This window comes from Anolis carolinensis, chromosome 2 (assembly GCF_035594765.1).
Source record: "Anolis carolinensis isolate JA03-04 chromosome 2, rAnoCar3.1.pri, whole genome shotgun sequence".
In the NCBI taxonomy this organism is placed as follows: domain Eukaryota; kingdom Metazoa; phylum Chordata; class Lepidosauria; order Squamata; family Dactyloidae; genus Anolis; species Anolis carolinensis.
The window spans coordinates 297,489,053-297,511,111 of NC_085842.1; the positions used below are offsets into that span (position 1 = coordinate 297,489,053).

At 37.2% G+C, this 22,059-nt stretch overlaps 1 protein-coding gene across 5 annotated transcripts in view; it reads left to right on the forward strand.

Moving 5' to 3' along the window:
- Positions 1 to 21,353, forward strand: part of arl15 (ADP ribosylation factor like GTPase 15) — a 260,537-nt gene extending 239,184 nt beyond the window's left edge. For all 5 annotated transcript variants that reach the window (XM_062972409.1, XM_062972410.1, XM_062972413.1 and 2 more), the window contains one exon: positions 18,028 to 21,353. In XM_062972409.1, the coding sequence (XP_062828479.1) occupies positions 18,028 to 18,180 (153 nt within the window). In that variant the 3' untranslated portion in view covers positions 18,181 to 21,353. The remainder of the gene's footprint in view (positions 1 to 18,027) is intronic.
- The last annotated feature ends 706 nt before the right edge of the window (positions 21,354 to 22,059 follow it).

The following is a 22,059-nucleotide window of genomic DNA, read 5'->3' on the forward strand; positions in this document are numbered from 1 at the left end:
TTGTCTTCCAGAAATCTGCCAAACAAGCTCTGAGTCAGAATCTCCCCCATTTTCCCGCCGAAGTTATTATCAACAACAAAAAGGAGTTCAACAGGCTAATCGCAGAAGCCTGAGAATCGCAGCCAGGCATTCAGCTGATTAAGACTGCTTCCATGAGAAATTCTAGGGAGTCATGCATCTGGACACAGAGATTGACTTTCGTTTCTGGTTCCCCAGAGAAGTGTTCTTGGTGGGAAAACGAGACCCTATTTAGGTTCCTTGCCCCGAAGGAATTTTGCGGAGTCAATTCGTCAGCTACTGGAGTAGGCTGTGTGTGGACAGCGCTATTCCCGTTTCCAAGCCTCGTTCCTGTTTCCAAGCCTTCGTTCACGTTTCCAGCCTTGTTTCTGCTTCACGGACCTTGCCTTGTTTCCTAGGACTCAGCCTTGCCTTGCTTCCCGGACCTTGCCAAGTAATTACCACGGATCTTGTCCCTGTTCCACGTTCCTTGTTGCCTTGAATCAAGCTATTTCCTTGCCTTGCCTAAGTTTCATGGACTAAAGGACCTTGTCATCTCCCCTCACTTTGCTTGGCAAAGTGAGTGTTTCGGTTACTGGATTACAACTTTGGACCTTACTATTTCATATTGGACATTGTTTTCCTGGACTATATTTGACCTTTCCTGAAAGGACATCTTCTGAACTATATTCTACACTTATTTTTATTGCCTTTACTTATTTCCTTAATAAAGATATTAGATAGTTTCTGGCCTCTGTGTATGGTTATTGGTGCTCTGCAGCCTGGGTCGTGACATTGACAGACTAGAGAGATGGGCCGAAACTAACAAAATGAAGTTCAACAGGGACAAATGCAAGATACTTCATTTCGGCAGAAAAAATGGAAATCAAAGATACAGAATGGGGGATGCCTGGCTTGACAGCAGTGTGTGCGAAAAAGACCTTGGAGTCCTCGTGGACAACAAGTTAAACATGAGCCAACAATGTGATGCAGCAGCTAAAAAAGCCAACGGGATTCTGGCCTGCATCAATAGGGGTATAGCGTCTAGATCCAGGGAAGTCATGCTCCCCCTCTATTCTGCCTTGGTCAGACCACACCTGGAATACTGCGTCCAATTCTGGGCACCACAGTTGAAGGGAGATGTTGACAAGCTGGAAAGCGTCCAGAGGAGGGCGACTAAAATGATTAAGGGTCTGGAGAACAAGCCCTATGAAGAGCGGCTTAAAGAGCTTGGCATGTTTAGCCTGCAGAAGAGAAGGCTGAGAGGAGACATGATAGCCATGTACAAATACGTGAAGGGAAGTCATAGGGAGGAGGGAGCAAGCTTGTTTTCTGCTGCCCTGCAGACTAGAACACGGAACAATGGCTTCAAACTACAGGAAAGGAGATTCCACCTGAGCATCAGGAGGAACTTCCTCACTGTGAGGGCTGTTCGCCAGTGGAACTCTCTCCCCCGGGCTGTGGTGGAGGCTCCTTCCTTGGAGGCTTTTAAGCGGAGGCTGGATAGCCATCTGTCGGGGGTGCTTTGAATGCGATTTCCTGCTTCTTGGCAGGGGGTTGGACTGGATGGCTCATGAGGTCTCTTCCAACTCTACTATTCTATGATTCTATGATTCTATGATTAAGTAAATGTTGATCAATCTGTCTGGGATCAACAATTAACTATAAGCCAAGATTTCTAAAAATCGATGAAGTTGAAAAAAGAAATCAGATAAACTTTCACTTTTTATGCTATAAAATGGAATAATATTCCATGAGAAATTAACAGGTTGGATCTCATATCGGTCCGACACACACACACTTATTCTTTCCTAATAAAATGCTTTCTCTTGTGTATTAATTTTCTAATTTCTATGTTACAAATAAAGCAAAATCATAAAATGCCATGCAAATGGGTTTGTAGTACATTAAAATGTGCTTGCCTTCCCTCCAAACATGCAAATAATCTCTTTCATTACAGTAGAATCTCACTTATCCAAGCTAAACGGGCCGGCAGAAGCTTGGATAAGCGAATATCTTGGATTATAAGGAGGGATTAAAGAAAAGCCTATTAAACATCAAATTAGGTTATGATTTTACAAGTTAAGCACCAAAGCATCATGTTTTACAACAAATTTGACAGAAAAAGTAGTTCAATACGCAGTAATGTTATGTTGTAATTACTGTATTTATGAATTTAGCACCAAAATATCATGATATATTGAAAATATTGACTACAAAAATGGCTTGGATTATCCAGAGGCTTGGATAAGCGAGGCTTGGATTAAAATGATATCACAGAGACCTTTGTGTTTTAGTGTCTGGGGACAAAAAGAAAACAAACAAAACCAAATTGAAGAATACCAAAAATAATAGATTTAAAAGAAATCCAGCAATGGAACTATCAGATGAGTCAAGTGTAAAATGTATTCATCAGAAATAATCATGAAGCACAGTATGAAAATGTCTTTATGAAAAAGAAAAATCCTGTTTAATTTAATCCCTGCCAAATGGCTATTACGTCTGGAATGTCACAATTTGAAACTCAAATTGATTGATGGATGCTTGACAGGTAGCCTGAAATTGAACCCGTCTCTACAAAATCTTCATTAGTAGTCTGTGTACAGTGACATTTATTTCCTCAGTGGAAGCCAATTTCTGATCAAATTCCAGTCAGGTTTAGTTTCCTATATTCCTTCCTAATATGCTGTCTCTCTCACACACAAATGTGTACACCAGCTCTATATGCTACATAACTTGCTTTGTTCAGCTTTTAAGGCTGTTTCACAAATGTGTTGATAATAGACTAAGAATTAAATTGAGTGAGATTATTTTATTTGAGTAGTGATTTTAATATGTTACTACATGTCTTGTTACCTCAGTGTGTAACTTCCTTTCAAGATTGTTTTAAGTCTTGAGGAATAACAGAAAGGACTTCCAGAAGAAAGGTTAGGTTCCTCTGGAAAAAATGAGTATTACAACAATATTTGTAGCTGGAGTTGCTTTTTAAAAAATGATAAACAGACAACATTTATGTTGACATGGATTGTTCAATAACAATTCCTGACACAAACTGCAACAGTTTATTCCCATCCAGAGAGTAGTTTTTCTTTTGATAATTTGAGGATGTATTGCAAAAATGGACTTGCAAGGCGTTCTCTTGCCATTTACATAAACATTTTTTACACCACTGTTCCCTTTTTAAAAAGCATGCTTATAACAGGACTTAGAATATCCAAAGCCCATAGGTATGGAAGTGGGCACCTAAGAAGTAACCAGAACTGATCCTGCTTAGCTTCCAAAACCAGATCGGATTTGATGACTTCGGATTGCCTTTTACAGGGAATAAAAATGCCAAGTGAGGGGCTGCAAGTGAAGATGGCACTGACCAGCAATTCCTCACATTTTCTTTAGTCGGTGTATTCATCCCCTCTTGAAATAAATTATTTTGATCTGTTTAAATATTAAATTTAAAATTAAACATTTATCTCTTGCAGCCACCCTATTAACAATTTCCAGAAGGGTAGCTGTAAGATTTTGTTGCTTCAAAAACAACAGAGTATTATGACACTTTAAAGTCTAGTAAATTTTTATGGCATATGTTTTTGTTGACTACAATCCACTTCAAAAGATTCATGAAAAGTTCCAGATAGTTACAGCACATGTTCTGGTGTCAGGAGTAGCAAAGTGATATATCCTGCAGAATGCCAGATGTATCTACTCTGGCAAACTGTTGGCAGACAACATAAGGAGTTAATTCATTTGCTCCTTCCTTACTTGCTTGATATATCCTGTAATCTTCACAGAACTTACTTGCATTCTACATAGGAATCAGCCAGACTCTATATCAAGGAGGAGTAAGTGTGACCCAGAAGCTATATACAGCCCCTAGAGCAAATTTTTGATCTGCAAGGGCACTCTCTCCATGGTTTTTATCATTTATTTGCTTAGAATGCCCCTTGCTCCCACTAAGCAATGTTAGAGCAGTATACACTATGGAAGCACTATGGAAGCAATATACACTGTAGTGTGGAAACACTATACTTTTGCTTCCACAGAATTTCTTTTAATTTTTTTTTAAAAGACTTTTGTGGTTCTAAAACTGCTCAAGGGGAAGTGGCACTATTTCCCCACCCACCACTATAAGAGTAGGGCACCTATTGCATTATCTTCACCAAAACACATTTTCTTCTTTCATCTTCATAGTCAACCACTTTTGGAAAAGAATTGCAGCTTGTCATTTTCATTTTTCTAGCTTCTGTGTGAACTTTTCCATGTAATGTAGGGTTAGACAACAAAAAATAGTGTTCAGAAGTTTATGTATGTCAAAAAATAAATATATTTGTTAACAATACTGTAAATTGCAGAGCTAGCCATGAAGGCACCAGGCTGGGTTGTGGGTTTCTCTAACATTTCAGAATGTTAGAGAAAAGAGCTGTGAGAACTTTGTACTTTTACAGTAGGCTGTTTGGTCTGTGATGCAGTGAAAATATTCACTACCCAAAAAATACAAGTAGGAGTTTGCCAATTGTTTAAATGAGGGACACTATTTCACTATGCCATTGTATATAATGGAACTTCAGCATCTATGGAAGCCCAGTGGATATCAAGGGACCACTGTAACTGATCAGTCTCTATATGAGGTAATTGTGAAAGGTGCCATCTTATTGTTTGCCTGAGATCCCTATCATGCTTTATAAATATTCTCCATGATAACATAAACATTGAAGCAGATTCCTTCATTTTTCATTATTCTTTCACTGTTTGGGTTGTCTTGCTTAGAGCTCCATCCATATTTGTGAGCTCCTTCCTTCCTTCCTTCCTTCCTTCCTTCCTTCCTTCCTTCCTTCCTTCCTTCCTTCCTTCCTTCCTTCCTTCCTTCTCTCCATCCTGAGTTGTAGACATAACGATGGTTTATCTCTTACCTACTAGACCAAACCCTTTGAAATGTATGTCCTAATTGTAACCCAAAACTCTGAACATTCCCAGGTTTATTACAAATATATCAGTTCTTGTAGATAATAATAAATAATAATAATAAAACTTTATTTATATCCCGCCACCATCTCCCCACGGGGACCCGGGGCGGCTTACATGGGGCAGTGGCCCAAACAACATAAGAACAAAATATAAGCAACACAATACAATCACAATATAAAAAGATAAAACAATAATACAATATATCAATATAAACAACAATACAAGATAAAAATTTCATTTAAAACACATAAATGGTAAGACCATAATAAAAACAGGATAAATTATTAAAAACCCACTGGGGCTGATTAATTAATGACTATCTCCGAAGGCCTGCCGAAACATCCAAGTCTTCAGTTGCTTCCTGAAGGAAGGTAGAGAGGGAGCCAACCTAATCTCCCTGGGGAGGGAGTTCCAGAGTCAGGGAGCCACGGCTGAGAAGGCCCTCTCTCTCGTCCCTACCAAACGCAGTTGTGAGGAGGGTGGAAGTGAGAGGAGGGCCTCCCCGAAGGATCTCAGCGATCGGGTGGGTTCATAGGGGACGACGCAGTCATGAAGAAGATAACTCTGGGACAATAAAAAACTACACTGTTAAAGCTCTGTTATTCCACTTTAACTGCATTGATTTCCTTCTTTACAATTCTGGGGTTTGTAGTTTAATGAACCTGAAGAGTCTCTAGCTGAGAATTCTAAATGTCTCACTCTAAACTGCAAATCCCAGGATTCCATTGGAGGCATCCATAGCAGTTAAATTAAAATGTGAAAATAGTGTAATGTGATACTGACTCAGATCACAAAGGACCAAATAGTTAAGATCTCAGTTCAGTTTTGCTTAATACTGAGGACTAGTACTTCCCATGCATGCATGTATTTTAAAGAAATCAAATAGATGGTGAGATCACTGATTCAGACAGATTTCTTTCTAATGCCACCAGATTTAATTATTCATTTTGACAGCAACTGCTCTGGCTTTCCTGCAACTTGTATGACATTACATCAGTGGTTCTCATCCTGGGGTCCCCAGATGTTTTTGGCCCACAACTCCAAGAAATCCCATCCAGTTTACCAGCTGTTAGGATTTCTGGGAGTTGAAGGCCAAAAACATCGGGGGACCCCAGGTTGAGAACCACTGTATTACTTCTTCCATCCTACCTTAACCTTAGTAGCAAAAAGCAAAGAGAACATAGAAATGATACAGACAAATTAAGTAATCAATGCATTACTGATTTCTTTACTGTTTTGGGTTGCTGAACCGCTCCATCATGTTGCATGTAGACATTCAAAACCACTCAATATATCAAATTTTCCATAAGAAATATATATTTTTGAAAGCAACACCACTAAAAGATGGGTTTTGAATAAAGAGTTAAGGGCATGGCAGCCTTCCACATTCCCATAGTCAATAAACCCAGATGTTACCTGTCAAGTTACTCATAGCTTTAACAGATCTGTCACAAGGTCAAACAAATACAATTTCCCCATTACTTTACTTGGCTCCTTTTCTTAAGCCTTCAGTTAAGATCAGGGTAAGAGTTGAATCACAGTAATTGACCTCATGTATTTAGTCATGCTGCTTTATTCTGATGTTTTAAAATATCAGACATATACTGAGTAAGGAAATATAAACCACGTTGAGGGTATGTACTACATTTTAGTCTATTTTATGGCTGGCTAGGAATGTAAATCTGGTGATCTTGCATGTGTATAAAATACAATTTCAAACATGGATACCAAATGGATAATCTCAAACTCATTTTTAAATCAATGGGAAGAGGAGAAAAATGCTGCATGTGACTCTTGGCCCTCGCTTTTGCATCTTCTGGAGCCCTCAGAAAATAATCCAAAACCTCCAACTCATATCACATAAGGATCCTTGGTTAAATGCAATAGTCTTGTCGTTTGGTGCTGCATGGTTATTTCACAGGGGTTTGTTTTAGCTTTTCTGGCAGTCCATGCAGTCCCAAGATGCCCCAAGGTGCCGAAGACCTACTCTTGTTGCCCACCCAGGAATTAGTTAATGTATCATCACATGAGTGAGCCTTTGATACCTTGGTATGCTGCTAGATTCACTCTGTTAAACAAATGTGGAGGACACCATGATATTATTATGTTCAGCAACCCAAATAATCTAAAGGAATGTTTTTCTTGATACCAGCTCTTCAGGTGAGGCAGTTCTCCAAATATTGTTGCTAAGGGAAATACAGTGTATGACAAAAGGGAACAAGTCTCCTCTCCGGTGGCCCATTGATTGTGAATTACTCTCCCATAAAGCAATCAGTAGTACCATACACAAAGGAATGATTGGTGGGAGTTGAACATCCTTGGCACCAAATCATTTTTTTAAAAAACATCCGAGGTATTTTAGGTGGGGCTAACATTAGTTGGTAGGTTTGTTTGTCTGGGCTGCCTCCTCTCTGTTTCATTATATTTTGCCCTGTCTCATATCGTATTTCTTCCCTTTTGTATTTTGAAAGTGAGTCAATAAGTGTAAAAGAGTTTTAAAAAATCTTGTACCAAGTCTAGTCAGGTTCATTTCCCCTAAATACAAGGCTGTCTATTCTTTCCACGTCACCATCATACAATTCAACACACATATTGTTGTTTACGTTTAAATTGTCTATAACTAGCCTGCTGCCAGACAGCAATAAAAATATATTAACTTTTCTGATCAGATTTTATGATATTTTCTATTGTCCTTCCAGATGGGTTATTGTTTCACATTATTCTTTAATTTGTTGGTTGTTAGTAGGTTTTAATATCTTGTCACATTGATTCTGTGCCAAACAGAAGCTCTAACTATCTTTTGAACATCTGTTCAGGTTGTTAATAGCCTAGAGTATGATTTTTCAGACAGTTGTAAATGTATATTTTTCAGCCATTAACATTCAGTATGCACCACTCATAGTGGTAAACACAGGGCCGTTTTATGGCACAGAGACACTTGTGCTAAAAAGGCTAAATGTGCATAAATATCTCCCCAAAGCATAGCAGACATTAGATTTCTTTGTTTCTTTTTGGAGGGGGGGAGGGGGCAGGATACAACTGGGAAGAAGGAAGATGATGAGGAAGTGATATTGCAGTGTCCATTGTTTGACTTGAGGATTAATATCCTGTTATCAGTCGAAACATACCTACTGATCTGTGCATATATCAATGATCTCAAGAAAGGTTGTAATTCAATGTAAATATCTTCAGATGACATCTAATGACATCTAATTTTTAAACATAAGTGGGCGTAGAACTAATTTCATTTGCTTAAATAATTATCTTAGCAACTTCACATTCCTGAGTCTTAACATTACTTTGTTGTTTGTAACTTGTAGGCCTGCTCTTCCTTTTTTCCCCTCACGGTTGAGTCAGGGAATGAAAGTGATTTATAGCAGGAGCATGCCTTTATTGTTTCTCTGTGTAAATGGTAAAATGAAATGTAATCCTTAAAATGACTTTAGGGAAGCAGAATCCATGTAGCAAGTTGCTTACTGATTGTCTCCTAATGGCAGAGCCGGCCCTAGGTATTTTTCAAGTGTAGGCGAACAGAATTTTGGTGCCCCCCCCCCAAACCAATCACTGAAAAATAAAAGCGTTGGATAAGCGAAAATGTTGGATAATAAGGAGGGGTTAAGGAAAAGCCTATTAAACATCAAATTACATTAAGATTTTACAAATTAAGCACCAAAACATCATGTTTTACAAGAAATCAACAGAAAAGGCAGTCTCGACTGTGCCCCCATATGTTTTGCACCCCAAACGACCGCTTAATTCGCCTCATTGTTGGACCGGCTCTGCCTAATGGGTATCTGGTGTGGTCTTGGATGCAGGGCAAGGTTCAGTGGTGGTCTGTACTATGTTGGATTTTATATATGCCTTGGACCATCATCTGGACTTAATATGCTGTCCAAACATCTATGAACACCTTCCAGAAATAATAGTAAGAAGAACCAACTGTTCCTGTATGAATCAATCAGGCAGATGAACTATTCATAGTAGTTGTTTCATTAGATGTCCCTTCCAGGGGTGTTGTTTAAGGGTTCTTGTGGAGAGGGCCTTCTTTGTGGTTGCATCCTTTGTCGAGTTCACCGTCACCCTGGGAGATTCTCCTGTCATCCTTAAGCTTCTGTGCAAATCTTTCTTTTTTAGTGTACATGTAGTGTCTTCTCGAGTTGGCTAAACTCGTGTTTTTGTTCTGGCTCCAACAGTACATTTATCTTTAGTGGCTTTTCTCTTTTATTTGATATAATTGGCTTGCTAGTATGTTTTTTATGGCTTCCTGATATGTATTTTGTACTGTTTGATCGTGTTTTACTTTTAACCTGTCTTCCATGGAATTTTGCAGGAAGTAATACAAGTTTTAAAAGTTAAATAATAAAGAGCTAAAAAGCCCTGGTCACTTGATAAACAGCTATAGCCTAGATCAGGACTTCTTTAACTTTTCCCACTCATGACCTCTTTCTATCTGATAAATGTTTATGTGACATATGTATGTAGGTATGTAAGATAGGCATAAAAATCAAATGTCTATTGATAATATTTTAGCATTTGCAGGGCTTGCTAAACAGTCTGATTTTCCTTTTTGTGATGTACAGCTGAAGCATTTTCTATAAAGTCCACTGTAAACTGCATGTTGTTGCTAACCGATTTGTGTAAATGGGTGGCATTCAGAAACTTTTTACTGTTGCCAAATTCTTCATGACCCCAACATTGAACCAAGGGGACCCCATTTGAGGTCAGGATCCACAATTTAAGAAGCAGTGGCCTAAACAATCTAAATCTCCATCCTCCCAACTAACTTCCAACGTTCACCTACTCCTGCTACGACTTCTTAGAGGCCTTATCAAACTCAAGCATTTATCCACTTTAATCCACTTTAAATGCTGTGACTGCCTCCTGCAGAATTCTGGGGTTTACGGTTTAGGGAGGGACCTTTAAACTGCTCATCCAGAGAAGCCCTGGACCTCCCTAAACTACAAACCCCAGAATTCTGCAGGAGGCAGTCACAACATTTAAAATGGATTAAAGTGGATAAATGTTTGAGTGTGAAGAGGCCCCTGTTAGATGCACTTATTCAAGATACTGGTTTCATATTCATCAGCATTGCGGTCAAGAACTTTCAGGTATAGTAGTGAAGTGTTTTTTTTTTTTAAAAAAAAAAACACTTCCTTTTCTGTTGCGGAAAAATATGTCCCCATGCATAACCTAACTAGTAATGGGTTTTACAGCAGAAGAGGGGTGGAAAGTGTGTATGTGTGTGTGTGTGTAATTGTTTAGGTGGATAAGCATTGGTATATGCATACCAGAGCTCTATTTATTTTCCTCAAAATTGTACCACTGTTCAGTATACATTTTTCTTCCTACATTTTTCTTCCTACAAGCTGAACCTAGTGTTCTGTCTATGGGACTTTATGGATATTTCCAGTTCTCTAGAAGTGGTTTTGGAGGCAAGGACTGCACTGCGGTTGTTTGAAACTTATAGAGTCTACCCAGCCTACTGTTTCAAACCTTACGTTAAAGGTTTTTCTAAGGTTAAAGCAGGAAGGGAGCAAAGTCATGTATGTGCACTGCCATGAGCTCATTGGAGAAAAGGTGTGGTGTAAATGAAGTTATCAAGTCATAGCATCATTGAATCATGGAGTTGAATGGATTTGGGTTGGCAATTTAGTCTATGCAGGAATATATAACTAAAGCACTTTCTGGGAACAGAGAATCTCAGTTTATTACCTAATTTATAATTATCTCAAACGATGGATATCACTAGAAATTGGTTACTTTACTCTTCTCCTCGGGTTGCTGGTATGACTGTGATCACCTGGCTGTATCGGAGGTCTTTGGGGGCTTAAGACATTTCAGGATCTTCTGTCATCTTATGTCTTGTAATTCAATCAGTTTCACCTCCATTTCACCTTACAACAACTTAATTTAGTTGCATCCCTGTACCAATATATATTAAAATGACTTTGTTCAGTTCTTCAACAAGTGTTCACCAGCTGTAATATTAAAACTGACAAGAGAACGATATTGGCTACTTTGCGTTAAAAAATGTTGGTGCAAGGTTTATTCAAGTTTTGCTTTGCTTTCATGTTAACAGCATAAACAATAATCCTAATGATAGTTCTGTGAAAAGATGCAGTCTTTTATGAATGGAGTTTTCCCAAAATCTATTCAGTTTTTAGATGAAAAGTTATGCTAATTTAGAAACATACGTACAGTAGTAATATTACAGTAAAAAAAAGTCTTAACATGAATATCGCTTTCGCATGCATGGTGTTAATAAATGAAACTCATTGAATCATGGCACTTTTTGGCAGAAACTGGCAGATCTTCGTAATATATTGCTGTTGTGTTCATTAATGAGTAGTTGTGTTTTGTCCCAGTCGTTCTTCCAGGAATGACTTGGCAGTCTCCTACCCACTATGTTAGTGAAGTTAATTGTCACGGCAAAATGATAATATTATGAGGCTAATACTTCCAGGATGTAATGGAGACTCTGCAGTCTCCAATAGAATCAATTGTTACAGACAGTCTGGGTTTGTAGGGTGCATTAATTTTGCCTAGTTACTTTTCTGCCTTGCATCGACACAAGCTGCAGATAATATGGTAGATGATTCATGTTGGCTTAGATAAATTCCGAGAGGTCTTTATGAAATGTGTCTGATATGGCAGTCATCCCCCGCCCCTTGTGGATTCAGCAAATGCAGCATTTCAGTTGTAATAACTACCAGAATATTGTGAGAAAGTATTGAGGTTTAACAGATTAACAAGAATTAAATCATAACATAACAAATATATGATTCTGCAGCTTACATTCAGAAGAAACAGCCAGAATCTAAACAACTTGGTGGTTTTGAACTAAAATAAAATTTGTTTCTGTACACTGTATCAATACATCTTTCTTACTTTTGAACTAAAATAGGATACGTTCACTTTATTTGTATTATAACATTTCTATTGTAAACAGCATTTATATCATAATGGAATCTCTTGGATTCAAAATTTAGTCATATATCCACAAATAATATATTTGCATTATACTTTGGCACATTTACAATGTTATTTGTTTTCTTGCTATATCTTTCTTTGTAATTTGTGATATTGTTAAAGTTAATTTAACTTACATATCAGAAAGATTTCATTTATAAGTACTGGATAATTTCTACAAGAATCATTTCTTTGGTTGTTACATTACTAGATATTTCAGTCCTAGTTCTGTTAGACTTTACTGGCACGAGTGCACTGCTATAATTACATCAAGCCACAACTCTAAACTGCTAAGTGTCATATATTTTGCCGACCATGCCCAGAGATCAATTATGCTCTTCATATGTTATGTTCAATGTAAGATGTTCCTATTTTTGGTGAGATTGGAGCTTTGTGGAGAAAATCTCACTGAACCTTAACTGCTTTTGCCATAGAAATAGCAGCACAATGTGGAAATAGCAGCACAATCTAATTGTGCACCGTGTCCTTAGTTCCTGCATGGGACATGACCATAGTTGATGAGTTTCTCATTCAAGTAACCCTTGACCTCATAAAATGGGACTCGTACTTGAAGCCCACCCTTTATAATGCCAGATTTTTTTCTCATTTTCAGCCCATGCAGTTAGCTTATATCTAGTTTTAAAGCAGTGTTTTAAAAGAATCAATTTCATGGTGAATGCATCTAGTCAAACAAGCCATTTAAACAACATCTTACTCGTGTGTAGCAGACCATTTTACAAGTACCTGATAGTTTTACAAGCCTGTGTTTCAGACAGGGTAATTGGTTGTCTCTGATATGTGAGTTTGGACTTAGACTCATTAACTTTTTTTTTCAGTGAAGAGAATATTTCACAGCCAAGTTTGTTCAATACCAGGTACTGTTTGTGATGCCAGCTGTATTTATAGTATGTACTATATTGCAAATAGGGTATAAGAAAAGAATTTTAACTTTGAGGCACAAATAATGTTATTTACTGCCCTTCATATTCCATTAGATTTCATGTTTCTCATAATATATCTAATTATTATGTATACTATTTTAACAAAACTGTCATAGTTTCTTAATCGGCATGTGTTTACACAATTATACAAATAACACATTGGCTGCATTTGGACATAACAATAACCAAGAAGACCTATGAATATTAGTTTATTATTATGCATGTTGGTATACATTGCCTATTGACATTCATTGTTCAGTCATTCCTACTTGAATCCTTTACTTATTAAAAATAGCTAAATTAATCAGGTGTTCTTGAGGAAGGAAATGCTTCCCGTTATTTTCAAACCTAGACCCTTGTTTATTGCCACCCAGCAAAAAGCCTGAAAGAACAAAATAGTGTCAAAACCGGTTTTCAAATAGGGATTTTAAGAGGTTCAACAAATTTGCATGTAGTTCATATTTGTAATAGAAAACAGAAATAACAGTACAGTAGATTCTGCATTCATGAATTCAACCATCCACACCTTGGAAAATGTTCCAACCCCCTCCCTCCCCCTCCAACAAGTAAACCTTGATTTTGCCATTATAAATAAGGAACATTTCACTCCACCGATGGTTCTCAGCCTGGGGTCTGATGCAGTCTAGTGCCTTAAATCTCGACTTAAGTTTTGGGGGTCCGCAGCCATGAAAGGAATTTAAAAGAGGGTCTGTGGTGATGAAAAGGTTGAGAACCACTGCATTATACCACTGTATATAATGGGACTTGAACATCTATAGATTTTGGTATCTATGGAAGATCCTGGAACAAAACCCCAATGGATATCAAGGGCCACTGTTTCACTTTTTAAAAAGAGATCAGAAAATGTCCCTAAGAGCTGTGTGATAACATTTTTTTTCTTTGTGTACTCTGTGAATGCACACTAGTGGAGAGAGCTGCGCCTGCGCAGGCTCCAATGGAAACTCTTCCAAGCTGAATCTTTCAAATTTTGGTGGTAACCCTGCCCCCTCCCCGCAGGGCATAAAAGGCAGCCCTGGGCATTCGCTCCCCAGTTCCTTTTTTCCAACCACAAAACTCACTTTGGAACCTTCCTGATGACAACCACGCGTTTCAAGAGATGCACCGAGTGTGCAGCTAAAATCCCAGACTCGGATGGCCATGCCAAATGCCTCCTCTGTCTTCGTGAAGGCCACTAGGTAGGGTCTTGCCGCCATTGCTTGGCTTTCACTGCTCAAGCCAGGAAAAACAGAGCGGCCCGGCTTAAGGCATTCCTCTACCAAAGATCTCTCGCGCCTGAACCCTCGCCCTCCACCTCGGCTCCATAGAAGGTCAGCTCGATGTCCTTGAGAGCTTTTACTGCCAAAATTTGAAAGATTCAGCTTGGAAGAGTTTCCGTTGGAGCCTGCGCGGGTGCAGTTATCTCCACTAGGGTGAATTCACAGAGTACTACTCGAAGAAACATGGTTACAGGTAAGCAAGCTGTCCTTACTAGAGTTGCTAAGATCAAAAACTACCAATTTTTTCTTAATTCATCAGCTGTCATAAGTAGGTTTTCAATATAACAAGGTGTTGTCTGATTATCAAAAGTGTACATTTAGTATGATTGTTAATGATTTTACATAATTGGCAACTGGCTTAAATGTTTTCCTTTAAGGAACATAGTGTGCTTTTAAGTAGAAATTCATGTTTACTAGTACTTGAAAATCAGCTTCTGCATTTCGATAACAGAGTAGTTGGCATTGCTTCTGTTTTCTTTTTACATGCCAACTTCCCAGAACAGTAATGCTTTTTCTGTGGCTGCACTTTGTATAAAAGCTTTACTCCTTAATATGTGCAAATTAGTCTTGTTGCCAGATGGTAGTCTGCCTGCCTGAGTAAGTAAAAATATCCCTATAGTTAGTAGGGCAGTGAATATTGGTTTGTCGAGGGAGGCCGGGGGTGCTAGGCATTCTTTACATTAGTAGTTTGTGGAAAATCTCAAGTTACTCACCCATTTTTGTCAGCTTAACACCAGCTGGCTTCATTATCAAGTGGCTCCAGTAGAATTGAGTTTTATTTCTTTGTACAATTTTGGCTTCTGCTCTGAATGTAGTTGTCAGATTTTATTTGCTGAAACAAGTCCAAGAGCCTTCATATTGCTTAAAGGGTATAATGAATGTACCAATATCATACTTCCATTTTCAGATGTGCAGAGATTGTAGCAGCTAACCCTGTCATTATTCAACAATTCAAATTCCTTAGTAGGAAATTGGTGGACAGATACTGTAAAATCAAAATCCTAAGTGGGTTGCATGACTTTAATTGAGAGTTGGATCCAGACTCTCTGTTAACCAGAGTTTGACCCCATTTAAATCCATGTGACAAGTCTAACATAACTATACAAGTGATACTACAAAACCTAATGAATTAAATGTGACTCCAACTCAATGAATATTGTTATTGAAATTACTTATGATAGAATCTAATAGTTATTATTTTTAAAAATCCAATGTTGGCAGTTTTGGCGAAGTGAAACAAATGTAGAACAGTAACTGCATATCATATCATCATCATAATTTTTATTTCTTACCCACCTCTCCTCAATGGAATGCATATATTAGAATACGCAGAACAATCATTAAAATACAGTGAACACAAGATATCAAATTAGGGAGCACACCATGCCCCTATTAGAGCAGCTCCACTGGCTGCTGATAAGTTTCCAGTCCCAATTCAAAGTACAGGTTATTACCTATAAATTCCTACACGGTTCAGGTCCAGCTCTATCTACGTGGCTGCATCCCCCTTCTATGAACCAGCGAGGGCTCTAAGATCTGCTGGGGAGACTCTCCTCTTGGTCCCACCTCCGTCCCAAGAGTGGTTGGTGGGGACAAGAGAGAGAACCTTCTCGGTGGTGGCTGTGCGCCATTGGAACACCCTCCCCAGAGAGATCAGGCATGCCCCCACACTTCAGTGCTATTGGGGTGAGTTGAAAACTTGGCTTTTCAAATGGGCCTTTAACAATGGTTAAGGCACCAGCTAAATCAGATGACTAAAACAGACTGACATTCCACTCTGGCACTTTAATGTTGACATTTTAACTTGTGCGTTTTAACTAGTAACTATTGTTGTGTTTTTATTTGGGTTTCTATTTAATTGAGTTGGGTCTTGTTAATTTCTGTAAGTGTTGTTTTATGTTAATTGGTGTTGTTCTGATGTTTTGATTGCTGATGTATTTTATATGTTTATGTGGCACCATGTGCTGCTCTGTAAGCCATCCCAAGTCCCTTTTGAAAGAAGGTAGCAGGATATAAATAAAGTTATTATTGTTGTTGTTTTTAAAATTCATTGTTAACTGCATAAGTAGCATAATAAGGGGTTATTCTTAGGGCTTTATTATATTAACACATTTTTACAAGCTGCTATTAGATTATTATTCCTTAACAACTTAAATAGAAATAGTGAGATTTTCATATCATTGAGTAATAGGTGGTATCACTCCAACCTTGAAGTGTCAGCCTGTTACGAGGAATTGTACAGTATCTTCATTTGTACAGTAACCTTTGGATTTTTGAATATAAAAATATTTATGCAGAAATACATAGATAATGTTTGTTGTGCTAAAACCAAAGCAAGTGGTTGAAAGGATTAAAGATTCCATATTAAGGTAGGTAACTACTACCTTTCTCCCCAGAGATTTTGGGCTACAAGTCCCACAATTCTATTGATCATGCTACATGAAGTTTATGGGAACTGAAGTACAAAACATATGGGTCACCAAGGGGCCCTCATTTTTGCTCGGTATAATTGGTTGAATCCAATATAGCACAAGTACAGTGACTTTAATTCAATGGAAATTCTCTAACTTCTTACTGCATTCCTTTGTTATTCTGAAATTCCAATTCTGAAAAATTCTCCAAATACTCTCAAGTGAACCTTGGAAAGTAGTGGGTTGCAATACAATGGAAGGCTTTTAAAATATTTTTAAACATTGACTTTCACAGCAACCTTATAATATATTAAAATTCAGATTAAGTATGTGAAATGAAATATCTAGAATGATTGCTAGAGTATTGAGATGCTTGAGGAATTTGAGTTTTGGAAATCGAAGTCTAGCTGGAAATCGAGTACAGTTGTCCCTCTACCTTTGCAGTTTTGACTTTTGTGGATTTGGTTGTTCATAGACTTGATTTAAAATATTCTCTCTAGAAATCTCTAGATCCTCTAATATGAGTATGTTCAATTTCCTCCGGTGATGCTGGAGGACCTAGCAATTTCTAGAGATAACACCTTTTAAGGATTCTTTAGGTCCTCCAATATGATTCTGTGTTCTGGTTCCCATGCAGTTGACCATAGAGTTATTCTGGATTTAGAAATTCCTAAAGAGGTGTTTTCTTGAGTAAAAAAAGTAGTCATTTCTTTATTTATGAGGGGGTTTTTTGTTTTTTGTTTTGCTTTCACAGGAATCCTGTGCCCTTAACCACTGTGATTGTGGAGGGGTGGCTGTATTTTGATTGGTGTGTGTATTGGAATTTGGTTAATCCACCACCCAAAACCTAATCTACATGGTTAATCTACTGACTACTATCACTATTCTTAGCTCGAAAAAACTTATCAAGATAAATATGCATATGTTGAAAAAGATATTGTTGTTTACTATTTCCTTACCTTATTGTGAAAATTTCCAAAAACTCAGAACATCTGATTGCATGGAATAAAGAACTCAAGAAACTGTTGCTCTCATCAGGGAAATGCAATTTATCATGATCTCAAAATCTGATAAATTTATTATAATAATTAAACTAATATAGGTGGTAACAGTCAGAGATTAAGGTTAATTCTGAAGTTGAAACTATGTTGTTCATAAAAGCTGCTTATTGGAAGTCTGTTTCATTGTATTCCATGCATTTTGAAAACACAGTTTCCCTTGGCGTATGTCACATGTACAGATAACTCTTCTGTACACATACTTGCATGCTTTTAAATATATGGATAGGATGGCAGCTGTCATTCACTATTAATGAAAACACTTACTGGTCACAGCATATCACTTCCATTTCAGAAACATCTTGGAAGCAATTCGAAAAACCAGCATACTAGATTTTTCCAGCATTTCCTGTTTTTATGACATTTCAGTCAAAGAGTGTGGGTGCCAACTAATTTTTCTTATTGTTCCTTCTAGATAAAAAAATATTTGGAACTTGAACCACTTGCACGAGGAAAGCGCTGGATACTTAAGCCTTGTTCATTGGACAACATGGAAGCCGTAAAAGACAGCTTCGGCCTACTGATAAATTTACTAGAAGACAGTGAGCTCGAACCTTCAAGAATCTGAAAAAAAACTAGAATGGTTCTCAGATAGCATTGTACCTGTTTGTTTGGCTCACTGCTGGAAAATGATTTGATATAAGGAAGATTATGTTAGAGCTTGCAATAAATATATTTTTGCATTTGGTTTGGAAAGGCTGTTTATACATTCTGTGAATCAGGTATGTGATTCTTTTCAGTAAAGTTGTCTATGCTACTAAAAGAGGAGTTCAACTTGTCCAGAAAGAGATGTGCTCGTTGTATGCCATTTCCCTTCATTGTTATCAGAAGAACTGTAATATGGAATTTGGTTGCATGTATAAAACATAAAACCAGCTATAAATGGACACCAAAAGCTATGGTGAAATTATATTCACTGAGAACCAGTTTAAGTCTTGAAACCAAGGAATGAATTCCTAATTCAAAGACTAATTCAGAAGCCTTATTAAGTGCAGACACCTTTAACACTTAATTTGATGAGGTGGAGGCTAAACTTCAGTAAAATTATGGAGTGAAAACAAGACACAGGTTTAAGAAATCACTGGATGTATTCTACATAACTAGTATTATGCTAGAACTCCTAGGCCACAGACTTCTTTTTTTAAAAAAATTCATCGTTGTTGAATTGAATTGAAATAGTGTATCTGTGTTTCTTAACTACCCCTATTTTCAGGGGCTCAGATTTGTTTCGAACATTTAGTAGTTTTTATTAGGATTTTTTTTGTTATGGTTGTTGTATGTGCCAGCACTCCGTTTAGTTCAAAGAAATATATCCCTTTCCCAGCATTACTCCATGTTGAAGTTCACAGGTTGCTTCAGATTCAAAAAAGTTTGGTTGTTGGAACACTGGCCACAATATAGCAATGGATCATTATCCATAAATTGAACATGTACCTTGGATGTTATATTTATCTACCAAATAGAGGGTGAAAGTATCCTATGGTAGAAAATTATGCCATCGGTGATGCCAATTGCCTTTGAGTTTGTTTTTGGGTAGGGGTTGGTAGGTCTGGGTTTGTTTTTATTTTCAAAGATAAATGCTGATTATCTTTCACTTGTAAATATATGATGTTTTTTTAAACAAAATAATAATAATTTTATAATTTACTATGGGATTACTTTGAATACTGGGATGTAAAGATTATCAAATAATTCTCAGCATATAATGCACCTTGATTTGTGAACCTCTCATTTAAATGGGAAAATCTCCCATCTTACATTTAAATTCCTTGTGAATAATGCCACTTGATAGACTTGTAGCAGTGAAGCTAAAAATTTTTAAGCATGGCTGTAGAGGGAAGGAGCTAGAAATGACCCAAAGGACCAAAATGTCCCCAAGTAATGGTTGGTTTTGCCATCACTTTTAACCTATATCCATCCTGAAATGCCCCTTCTATAGACTGGAGTTTTGAATTTTAAAAATAGTTATGTTCCCAAGGCATTTTTGTTAATCTCCGGTGACCTAATTTCATCTAAAGAAACTAAGGTCAACTTAGGTGGGCTATGATTATTTTTTGCTGACACGAATGGTTTCCAGATTATTTTTGGCACAGAAAGATTAAAGGATGCTAGGTGCAGTAGAAAATATCAAATAGCTTTAAACTGGTTTGCCATCTTTAATGGAGAACTAGGCATATAAGAAAATAACAGATAGCTTTTAACTGGTGTGTCATCTCTAATGGAGGACTGGGTATATAGGAAAATAAAAAGGGCCCATTGTCATGACTTCAGAAGGATGTCTTCCCCAATATATGTGATTTAAAAGGTGTTACCCAATATTTCTGTGTGAAATGTGCGGAAATGGAACCTAACTAGAACGGGTTGTGATTTTATATAGTCTTACTTTGGAGTAAACACAATTCAGCTTGGTGGAGCTTCCTTATTATTCAACTAACATGTAGAATTGTGTTGAAACTTGCGCAGGAATCGGACATTTATAGTAATAATACCTCAGATCTGCTAAAGTACTCACAAGCCTTCTCATTTTTATTGTTCTTTTGGTAGGTCTGTGCTATAACTGGATTTCAACATATCAGTAAAGTTTTTGTATCTTTGAAAACTTCTTTTTTTAAAAAAAAAAAAGTTAATGCCACATGTTCTGTTTAGAGTGTTCTTGATTGTGCATTTATTCTGTGAGCAGCAATACAGTTCTTATCCCACTCTGTAAGTTGTTTTTCTTTGCATCTCGCCTTGCCCTTTCATTATACTGAAGAAATAAATCCCATTGATGAAAATTACTATCGATGGGAATTAATTACATAGTGAATTTTGCAATTAAAAAATCACTAAGAAGCTTGTTGGGACATAAAATTCTAACAAGACATCTGTTAAATTACTTTCCGGGTGTGTTTGTGTGTGAATATGTGCCCACATTGGGCTTTTTCTCAGACCCGTGACTGTCTGCAGTACTTTGGCAGGAAGAATAAAAACATTATCAATCAGTATCCAACAGCAGCTGTTTTGACAGATTTCTGTCAGACATCTAATGCTTTACAACTGTCAGTGGCTCCTTTTGTCTACCGGCTCTCAGATATTCATTGTGTTGCTTCCATCCTGTGCCAATATCTTTTTTGAACATTAAAGAAGTGTTCAGTACTTTTCTCTTTCTTCCCACTCTTCTCAGTTATTACTCACCACATAGTGCAGCTCGCATGTTCAAATATTGTAAACAGAAATATGTATTGTCTTATTAAGCTTCTTGCTTTTCATTATTTATAGAAGTTAACCGATTTTGTACTTTTCTCACTAGCACAGTTGCCACCCTCCCCAGTTTTTGCAATGGCAATTAATATTGCTAAGGTTTGTATTAATGATAATCAATAGCTAACCCACCATACTTCTCTGACTTTCTACTAAAAGTACATTGAGACTGATTTGACAAATTCTTGCAGGCAACTCCTCTGAGAACTGTTTGTATAGTTGACGTTGACCCAAGTAGAAATAAATGCTAAATAGAACACTTTAGTATGAATGTTTTCATCAGTATGTATTCACATTTAGGGTTTTCTTAATTTATTCATTTCTTCATCATTACTCATTGATTACAATCTCCTCTATTCGCCCCATTGAAATGCCTAAATTATTTGTGAAAATTTTAACCACGCATTTCAGTACAATCTTCATGGCCTTTATTGAAGTTATCCTCAATAAAGGTAATGTAACAATAAAGTCTGGTGTAAACATTTTTCCCAGCAAAGAAAACCTTGTGTGTGTGCATTTGTTACTCAAGATTTTTTTTTTGCAAAATCCAATACATCTTGTAAAAACTTAGACTATCAAGCAGGAAGCTCTTGTCCTATTTAACAGCTTCCTGGGGGGAGAAATCTGTTGTATGTGATTTTTGATATACATTCCTTCATAACTTCTTATAATAAATTCAAAGGTATACATCCAACTGTCATTAGACCCAATGAATCAAATGGAATTTGGTAAGTCAACCTCTACCAAAATTCAAAGACTATTTGGGACTAATAATTAGATTGAAATTGAAGGCTCGTAATTTTTAAAATACGTTCTGAGAATTATTTCAAAACATTTCATAAGACAAGAAACAGAACTTTTCACTATTAAAGTATCAGACAGAGATGAAATCAGAGCTGCTTTGGATCCCATCCCAGGAAAGGATTCAATAAATAAACAAATAATCAAAATTACTCAAACTCACACAGAAGGGTTTCTACTGAACCAAGTAGAATACAAGTGGAGCTCAGTTAACAAGTTGATATGTTCTCGGACATTACTTCTTTAACATAAACTTTGGTACCAGAGGCAGAAATTGCATCAAAACCTACAATTAGGTTCCTGTGCCACAAGAAAGAAGAGCCATTGAAGTTTCGGGCAATGTTTCCTGTCAAAACTACCAATATGCACATGCCAAAGGAAAATTAAACAGGTCAGGTAAGCCTTG